This window comes from Gossypium arboreum, chromosome 9, assembly GCF_025698485.1.
Source record: "Gossypium arboreum isolate Shixiya-1 chromosome 9, ASM2569848v2, whole genome shotgun sequence".
Lineage (NCBI taxonomy): Eukaryota > Viridiplantae > Streptophyta > Magnoliopsida > Malvales > Malvaceae > Gossypium > Gossypium arboreum.
In genome coordinates, this window is record NC_069078.1 from 2,067,204 (window position 1) to 2,076,559 (window position 9,356).

The 9,356-nt window shown below is 28.9% G+C and overlaps 1 protein-coding gene and 1 non-coding gene across 3 annotated transcripts; one reads left to right on the top strand and one right to left on the bottom strand.

The window, feature by feature from the left end:
• The first annotated feature begins 246 nt into the window (after positions 1–246).
• LOC108454501 (ribosome biogenesis protein WDR12 homolog) lies at positions 247–4,432 on the top strand. 2 transcript variants are annotated; one of them, XM_017752983.2, is made up of 14 exons: positions 247–519; positions 862–962; positions 1,113–1,219; positions 1,385–1,420; positions 1,535–1,620; positions 1,802–1,860; positions 1,933–2,043; positions 2,158–2,283; positions 2,530–2,673; positions 2,864–2,972; positions 3,111–3,247; positions 3,336–3,371; positions 3,467–3,560; positions 4,117–4,432. In XM_017752983.2, exons 1-13 carry the CDS (start codon positions 354–356, stop codon positions 3,557–3,559), a joined length of 1,311 nt encoding a protein of 436 aa, XP_017608472.1. In that variant the 5' UTR covers positions 247–353; the 3' UTR covers position 3,560; positions 4,117–4,432. The 2 variants fall into 2 exon arrangements, with proteins under 2 accessions (XP_017608472.1, XP_017608471.1); XM_017752982.2 differs by having other exon boundaries at positions 4,120–4,432.
• Positions 4,433–5,471: 1,039 nt separating this feature from the next.
• Positions 5,472–5,544, bottom strand: TRNAA-UGC (transfer RNA alanine (anticodon UGC)). The gene has a single exon. It is a non-coding gene; the product is annotated as a tRNA-Ala (tRNA).
• Between the last annotated feature and the right edge of the window lie 3,812 nt (positions 5,545–9,356).

Consider the following 9,356-nt stretch of genomic DNA (forward strand, 5'->3'; position numbering starts at 1 on the left):
TTCTAGTTTTTATCTATAAAAAAAACGAGACAAAAAAATTAGATACCAAAATTAAAAAATATATATAATTTAAAGGCTAAATTGTAAACTAATTTTCCCGCAAAGGATTTTTCATATAAGAACTGCCAATTTGTATGAAAAGTTAAATCAAAATCCATTATTACAAGTTGAACGGAATAATTTACGACAATTAATAAATTAATATATAATAACTAATTAAATAATAAATTTGTTTAAATTGTACAAATTTAACTCTAAACGCCGCCCGGTTTCGTTTTGGCCATTTTTAAAACCCTATTTAAACCCTAACTTCCCCTAACTTTGTAACCCTGATTTTCGTCACCTCTTTCAAAATGGAAATTGAAAGAGAAACCAATGAAGGCAACTCAAGGAGGATTCAAGTCCGATTTATAACGAAATTAAAAGCACCATATAAAGTTCCAACAACAGCCATTGCCATCCCTTCAGACCTCTCTCGTTTAGGCCTTTCCTCCATTGTTAACAAGCTTCTTCAAGCTGGTATTGGTTTTTGGTTTCTTAAGAAATTTTTGGTTTTTTATTTTTGTAATCAAGTTAGTTTATTTTTGTTTTGATTTGGGTTTTTCTTGGGTTTCTGCAATAACGTCGTTAAAAGTATGTATTTCAGGGTAATTGAATGTTTCTTGGTTTCTTTAGTAATTTTGGGTTTTTAACTTATAGTTTCCTTTAAGCTGGTAATGTATTTAGATGCTTAAAAATTGATTGACTCTTACTAGCTCAAGCCATTGGCTATAGAGCTTTTTGCATAATTCAGTTAATTGTTTTCTGGTTCATTATTATTTCTTGCTGTTATTAAGTTGGAAAATTTTTGGCTATGAGCAGTGGATTCTGAGTGGAAAACCGAGCCCTTTGATTTCCTGATCGATGGGGAGCTGGTTCGGATGTCACTTGAGCAGTTTCTTCTTGTCAAGGGCATCTCTGCGGTACTTTTCTACCTTTAACCCTTTTAATGTTTGCATTTTACTTTAGTGAGTTTAAATAAGTAGAAAAGAATTTGTGAAAACAACTAAAGAGAAATGTGCAATTACTATGTTTTGGTCCTTATACTTAATTCCTTGAATGAATTATTGCAGGAAAAAATTTTGGAAATTGAATACATAAGAGCTGTTGCCCCTCGAAAAGAGGAAGAGCCTTCTCCGCATGATGATTGGGTCAGTGCTGTTGACGGTTCTAGTCCTAGGTAAGCCTTCCAATATGTTACCATTGCACGGGTGCTTCATTTTGCTTTTATCGTAGCTCTACTGTTATTCTGGGTATTAATCTTGTTTATAAAGGAAGATTAAATGACTTTGATTTCGTTGGCATTACACTTCCATAACACTGCTTAGTACACATTGTTTTGCAGGTTCATTTTGACTGGTTGCTATAATAGTTTGGGAAGGTAAATAGATTAAATTTCTTTTTTTTTTTTTTTTGTTTATGGACGTTTTATTCGGAGGAATTTAATTTGACAGAAATCGTGTTTTTGTTTTCTTTTCTATATAATTTCCTTAAGGATATGGAAACAAGCTGGATGGTGTACGCATATACTGGAAGGACACAGTGGTGCAATTTCATCTGTTCGTATCATCAACTCAGAAGGTTTGAGCTAGTAGTGGTCATCTATAACATTTTAGTCATCGATATTAAGCATTTTTATGTATGATTGTGTCAAACAAGCTGTTGTTTTCTTCCGATATTTAATGGACGTCCCTGAGTCTACTCTTAAGTATATCATTTTCTGTTTTATCGTACTGATGATTAGGGTCGCTTGCATGTGCAGGGGCAGGAAGTGTAACAGTAGCCACTGCTTCAAAAGATCGAACTCTGAGACTATGGAAGGTAATACGAAAAATGAATTCTTTTCAAAGTGGAAAAATAAGTACTAATTGATACATCTTTTTCCTTAAAAAGTTTGATGCAGAGGACTCTACTGACCATCCTGCAAGGATAAGAGCATTCAAGATATTACGTGGGCATAATGCATCTGTACACAGCATTGCAGCAAAGACATCTGGAGACATGGTATTAGCTATTCTCTTTGAACCGTAGTTTTCTTTTTCTTTTTTTCTGTCTTTATCAGATTGTGATAATGTTGATTTCTAACATCAGGGTCATTGCCTCTGTCTCTTAATTTAGATTTGCTCAGGTTCTTGGGATTGTACGATCAATTTATGGCGGACAAATGACACTGATACAAATGGGGACGCGGTATCAATCAAGAAAAGGAAGGTTAATAATAAAATTGAGGAGTCTCAATCAGAGGTATGCCATCCTCTTCATTTGCTCGCTCTGCATTTTGATTTTCATGTAGCTGATTTATTTACCATCATTCATATAAACTTCGTTGAAGAATATCCTTGCTTTGAATAAGCTCTTTGTCATAATCATTATTGTTAATTTGATGTTTCTCTCCAAAATTTTTATGACATAACAATTTTATTCTAAAGAATCTTGGGCATTTATTTATAAGCATTGGCTTTTCTTTTACATCCTTCATGTTTTGTGCAGGGAGAGGCCGTCTCTACACTTGTGGGCCATACACAGTGCGTCTCCTCTGTGATTTGGCCTCAGCAAGATACAATTTATTCGGCATCATGGGATCACTCTGTCAGAAAATGGGATGTTGAGACAGGCAAAGATTTGTCTGATATAGTATGTCTATTTGTCTCTTGCTTTCTCCCTCTGTATCCATTTTTTGTTTCATTTTCATGCACTTGCGTTCTATGTTTGGATGTACCATTTTTGTTCATCTGAGAAAAAAGGGTAAACAGATACTATTTCTTAGGTTGCTTTCGTTTTCTTCACTTCCCTGACCCAGTCCCTCTTTTGTTTTCATGCACAGTTCTGTGGCAAGGCCCTCAACTGCATTGATATAGGAGGTGAAGGATTGGCTCTCATCGCTGCTGGTGGTTCCGATCCAGTTCTTAGAATATGGGATCCTCGTAAACCAGGTCTGTTGTTCATAATTTCATGTATGATATTATATATTTTTCTTTTCCCTTTCTCTTTTTCTCCTACTTGTTGCATGTGCAGACACATGAAACCACTGAAACTTCATCTCACTTGAAACTTTTTTTCTACTTTTCAAGGAACATCGGCACCCGTGTTTCAGTTCTCTTCACATAGTTCTTGGATTTCGGCTTGCAAGTGGCACAATACGTCTCCTCTTCATTTACTTTCTTCATCTTATGATGGGAAAGTAATGTTGTGGGATCTAAGAACAGCGGTATTGTTTTGTATTCTCTACATTCGCACAATTTAACTGTATATTGTTTTTCTGGACATCGTTTTGATGATTACTTTTTGTGTGGCAGTGGCCTGTTTCTATCATCGATACGCACAAAGACAAGGTACAATTCTAATCTCTGTTGCTAAATTCTTCTGATGTAGTTTTTGAGAAACTTATCCAAAATCTGCCATTAATGTCGTGGCCTGGCTGTTTTAGGTATTATGTGCAGACTGGTGGAAGGGTGACTGCGTGGTGAGCGGTGGGGTGGACGCTCAGCTCCGAATTTCTTCTGACATCTCTATTCAGTGAGGTAAAATTTAGCTATATTTTTTTAGAAGTTAAATTCTGCTATTAGTCCCTGTATTTTGCAAAAGTTGTGGATTTAGTCCTTGTACTTTTATTTGGTCATTTGTAATCCTTATACTTTTTGAATTTTGAAATTTTAATCCTAACCCAAATAGTAATAGTTAAGTCAGTTTGTTTTAATTTAATTGCTAGTATTGTACTAGGCATTCAATTGTAGATTTAGTCCATATTCTCCTATTTAATCATCTAAGTTCCTATACTTGTTGAATTTTAAAATTTCAGTCTTGACGCAAATGGATCAATTAACTGAATTTTTAGTAAGTAATTTGTGGAAAGAACAAGCTGACATTGCGTTACACATATAATAATATGTTTGTGGCATCACATTTTGGAAATGGTAGAACTTATCTTAATGAATTAACAGTTATCGTTTGGAATTTGAAAACGTATAGGAAGTAATAGCAAAATTTAACCTTCTGGTCCGGGTTTTTATTCCTCAAGTGTGTGATGTCTACTTTTTGTTTCATTCATCATGTTATGGTGGCCTTTTCTTGCAAAAGAAGAAAGAAGATGTTTGGAGCGGAGATGGGAGCTGGTGAAATTGGTATCAAGTGAGAGGTTTAGGCATTAAAGAATGGTTGTGATTGTGTGAAATGTCTATCAATTTTGTTCAGGATATGTAAACAAGGCATCATTTCATTCAAATGTTATTAACTTATAGGATTATGTTCAATTCTCTTTTATTTGGATATAAGGTCAAAACTTACGTTACTCGTGTATGTCCGATGAGCTCGGTTTAGCAAAAAGACTTGTTAATTTCAGCACTATATGTATTTTGTTATTTTATAATTGAATGCCAAACTCCAATGTAACAAAGCTTCTAATACGGTGGGTTTTGATTAAAATATCAGAATTTTCAAAAAATTTCAAAGTTTTAATAAGAATTTCTTAAATTTTATAAGAGGTTTTATTAAAAATTTTAGGAGGCTTAATGATAATTTTAAGAATTATGAAATTAGAACAATGAATTAATAAGCTCTAGCTTTAGTTCTTCAACCCATCAAAGGAGACTCATAAAATGTTTGAAATGAATAATAATAATAATAATAATAAATTTAAGGGTGTAAAAGATCTTTAAATTTAAAAAATAATAATAATTTTTTCATTTAATTGAGCGCTTAAATTTTTAAAATGCATAAAAAGGCCCTCAAACTTCTTCAAAAAAGCAATTAAGTCTCTATATTTTTTTCAATCAATTGGGTATTTGAACTTTTAAAATGCATCAAAAAGACCTTTAAATTTTTTAAAAAGCAATTAAGCCCTATTCTTATTAAAATTATAAAATATTAAATTTTAGAAAAATATTAAATTTTAATAAAAATTTGAAATTATTGAAAATTAGATTTTTTTATAAAAATCGTAAAAAGTAAAAATTGTTAAATTTTATAAAATCATAAAAAAATTAGCAACCCTAGTTTTTTCAATTAAAATCATCACTTGTCACAATACAACGTAACATGTAGCGGTAAATGATAAAAAAATAAAATCCATAAAATTTATAGAAAAATTATAAAATGTTTCTCTTGGTACGATAATTTTATAAAAATTTTATGAAATTTATATTCTTTACATTTTTTATATTTCTATATATTTTATAATTTTTATAATATTTTATAATTTTTTGAAAGTTTAAGTACCTAATTGAGTGCAAAAAAATGTAGGGGCTTAATTGCTTTTTTGAAAAAATTTGAGAGCCTTTTGATGCATTTTAAAATTCAAGTACCCAAATAAGTGTAAAAAAAAAATAAGGGTTCAATTTTTATTTTTAAAAATTTGAGAGATTTTTACACCCTTAAATATTTTTATTTAAAGTGGAAAAAAATAATTATAATGGATTGGGTTAAAATTTAGAGTTTGGAGATGCGGGGGATCGAACCCCGTACCTCTCGCATGCAAAGCGAGCGCTCTACCATTTGAGCTACATCCCCGATTGATTTCTATTCTTCATAAGATTCGTTTTCATTCTGTAAATCGGATTTTTTTTATTTAACCCAACCTACATTAAAATTTCTATAAAAAAAAACATAGATAAAAAGGTTAAATATAGCAGAGGTGGCCCAACTATTGTTAATTTTCTTTTTTGGTCATACTGTTAAAAGTTACAAATTCATCATCCAATTAATCGATTTTGTTTCTTTTTTTTGACTTAAAGCATTATTTCCCCCTAAAATATACTTTTTTTTTTATACCTTAATTTCTTTTTTCCCAGGTTGGTACCTAAAGTTACATTTTTTTAATCGATTCAGTCACTATAGTTAAAAAATAAAAAAAAATATATAAATAATCTCCAATTGTATCTATTTTTTTTTAACATAATATTCAGAACTATTCATAGCTCCCAACCTATAAATAGGAGGATAATGTATTTCAGCACACTCAAACTCACGTCCTCCTGCATTGATAACAATATCCATACCAATCAATCTAAGACTTAATCGATTAATAAAAAATAATTTTAAATTAATTAAATAATACAAATATTAATATGAAAAATAGAAAATAAATTTGTTTGTACCCCAACCTTTACTCACCTGCAAGTGCATATTTAGGAGTGCATTTCTATTGAAATTTTTAATTCATAGTGGAGTGGAGCCCTACTTACTATTGTGTTGTATTTAGGAGTCACCAAAATTCAATTGGAATAAAGAAAATGATTTTTAAGTTAATATAATTGAATTATTCGAGTTATTTGGTTACTTAATTCGATTTTTAAGTTCGAGTCAAATTAAATTTTATAATTTGAATAATAAATTGATGTAAATACTCCTTAGGTCCTTAATAATTTTTAAAACAAGCAAATTGGTTCCTCTAAAAATTTACAAAATAATCTTCAAAATTTTAAAATATTTATAATTTTTTCCAAATTTTTATAAATATATATGTACAAATTCAAAAGTTAAAAATCTTAAAAACATATAAAAATATTAAACTATAAATTTTTCAAAAATCCAAAATAATAAATTTGATACCTCAAACAAGTAAATTACCAAAACAAGTTTATCATATTAAATTATCTATTTTCTCCTCTCTTATTTTGCTTTAAAAATTTTCAATTTATATGGTAACAAATTTATATTCTTTAACTCGAAAAATTATATTGTTAACACAATTTCAATTCGGTTGATTTATTTTTTTAAATTTAACTCGAGTAAAATTATTCCGATTGTCACAAATTTAATTTCACTCAGCTTGATTAGGAAAATTTTCAAATCGATTTAGGATGATGAAATAAGACTCGTCAATTCAAGTAACTAAAAAATTTTCACTCGACTTAACTCGATTCATCGAATACTAACCTTTAATTATATATTTATAATTGAATTAAGATAAAATAACATGATTGTTATCAATTTAAAATCCTTAATACATAAAATAGAATCTCCTAATATCTAATTTTTATCTTAATTTTATCAATTAATAGTACAACATATTTTAAAATAAACTTTATCAAATTGATGGATACATTTTAACTGAATTCAACATCAACTTACATTAAAGTTACAAATATATAATTTTTAAAGGAAATCCAAAAAAAAATAGTTGCTATTATTTTTCTCTTATTACATTTTAGTCATTTATATTTGAAATGTTACATTTTAGTTACTTATATTATCGTATTATAATATTTTAGTCATTGAATGTTAATTGCCTTTAACGGTGTAACGATAAACTGACGTGGCACGTTAAATCATCATTTTAAATGAAATTTTTAGGTTAAATTCTACAATTGGTCCCTAAATTTTTTTTCGTTTTGAGCAATTTTTTTTTATGTTCTTTGAACTTTCTTTTTCTTCTTCTTTCATTCTCTTCTCATTCTCCCTCTGTTTTCCTCGTTTCTTCATTTTTTTTAACATAATTTTTCTATATATTCTATTTGTTAAAACTATTCCTTATACTTTTATTTTTTTGAACAATTTAATTTTTTTCTTTTTTTTCTTTTTTTTCCTTTTCTTCTTCCCCTTTATTTTTCTCTATTCTCATATTCTTCACTGCATAAACATAATCTTTGCCCACCAAATAAACTAAGTCCTTGTTTCTTTCACATGAAACCTAAATTGAATTTCACTGAAAACCAAATATCAATCATTCTTAATCAAATCTCGATTTGAATATACTTAATTCCGAAACTAAAATTGGTTCTAACTAATCAATATAAAAAACATATTCTTAATCAAATCTAAACATAAATTGAATTCTTTATATTCAAAACATTTTTTTCCACTTCCCAACTTTTATAGAATCATGTTGATTGTTCCTTTACAAAATTAAGGAAATGATAAAATTGATCTAAACCTTCTTGGATATTCCCAAGCAAGCTTGATTGAAAGTCGAGCATGGATGAACCAAAAAGAGAAAACGAGCATGGAACCAAACTGATTTGGTAAAGTTGAAGGTAAGTTTCGTATGGTGTTTGTTTTAGTCATTGAGAGTGTAGAGCTCGTTTAAAGAATCCGCAAAACAACATAGTTTCGAGAGGGTAAGAATGTTGTAGGTAAGATAGATAAGGTGGTCGTGGAATTAGTTAAGAGGTTAAGGGAATGGGCTTGGAAAACTTTGTTGAGGATGGACTGCATAGTCATTGAGAGATCTTCGAGTAAGGCGAGCTTGGGGACTAGGTCATTGAGAGATCCAAATTGGTTTGTTAAAGCGATGATGGACGATAAGAGTTTGTAATTGTGGAGTGAGAATAAGTAAAGCAAGTTTTATTTTAGTTTCAGTTTTCGTCTTTTCTTTTTTCATGAACATAAAAAAGTTTTAACAAATGGAAAACATAGAAAAACTACTTTAAAAGAGATGGAGAAGAGAGGAAAACAAAGGGAGAAGCAAAAGAAAAAGCAAAAAAAAAAAAGAAAAGTTAAAATAACATAAAAAAATTAAATTACTCAAAATGAAAAAATATGGGGATCAATTGTATAATTTAATCTAAAATTTTTGTTTGAAATGATGATTTAACGTGTCACGTCAGCTTACTATTACACTATTAACGACAATTAATGGCTCAGTAACTAAAATGTTACAACACGTTAACGTAACTAAAACGTAAAATTTCAAACATAAGTGACTAAAATATAATCTGAGATAAACAAAAGTGACTATTTTGATAGTTTACATTTTTAAAATTATATAGTTAGATTTTTATTATCAATGAAATAAAATTATTTATAATAACTTCATTAATTACTTCAAATGGAGAACATGCATACAATTTTATTTTATTGGATAAGCTACATTGGTAGTCATTCAATTATTAATAATTATTTTTAGCTACTCAATTATGAAAAGATATAAAATGATTACCCAATTATTAGTAAATTTCTTTTTGGTCACTTAATTATAAAAAGTTACAAAACAATCACTCAACTATTCAATTTTATTTTATTTTTATAACCAGTTGACTAACGGTGGCAGCTTTTAAAACGGACATAATAACAAATTTAACCTTTAATATTTATAAATTATGTCAATTTAATCTCGATTTTATAAAAATTAACACTTAATATTTACACATTGTATAATTTTATTTTATTTTTGTAATTTTATTTTTCTTTGCTACTCTTTTGGCTCAGGGTTAGCATAAATGATTTAATTTATTAATAATTAAATTTTAGTGTGGTAGGTTTTTAAATTTACCAATGATTAATAATTAATTATTGAGTGCAAAATCCACAAGAACTCAAAAATGTCGGCATCATCGGTAGGTCAATGAAAACAGAATGAGCTCAATAATTCAATGAAATAA

Coding starts and splice junctions, on each gene's coding strand:
- LOC108454501 (XM_017752983.2), top strand. CDS start 354: ATGGAAATTGAAAGAGAAACCAATGAAGGCAACTCAAGGAGGATTCAA. Junction 520..861: donor TAACAAGCTTCTTCAAGCTG/GTATTGGTTTTT, acceptor GGCTATGAGCAG/TGGATTCTGAGTGGAAAACC. Junction 2,044..2,157: donor CAAAGACATCTGGAGACATG/GTATTAGCTATT, acceptor CTCTTAATTTAG/ATTTGCTCAGGTTCTTGGGA.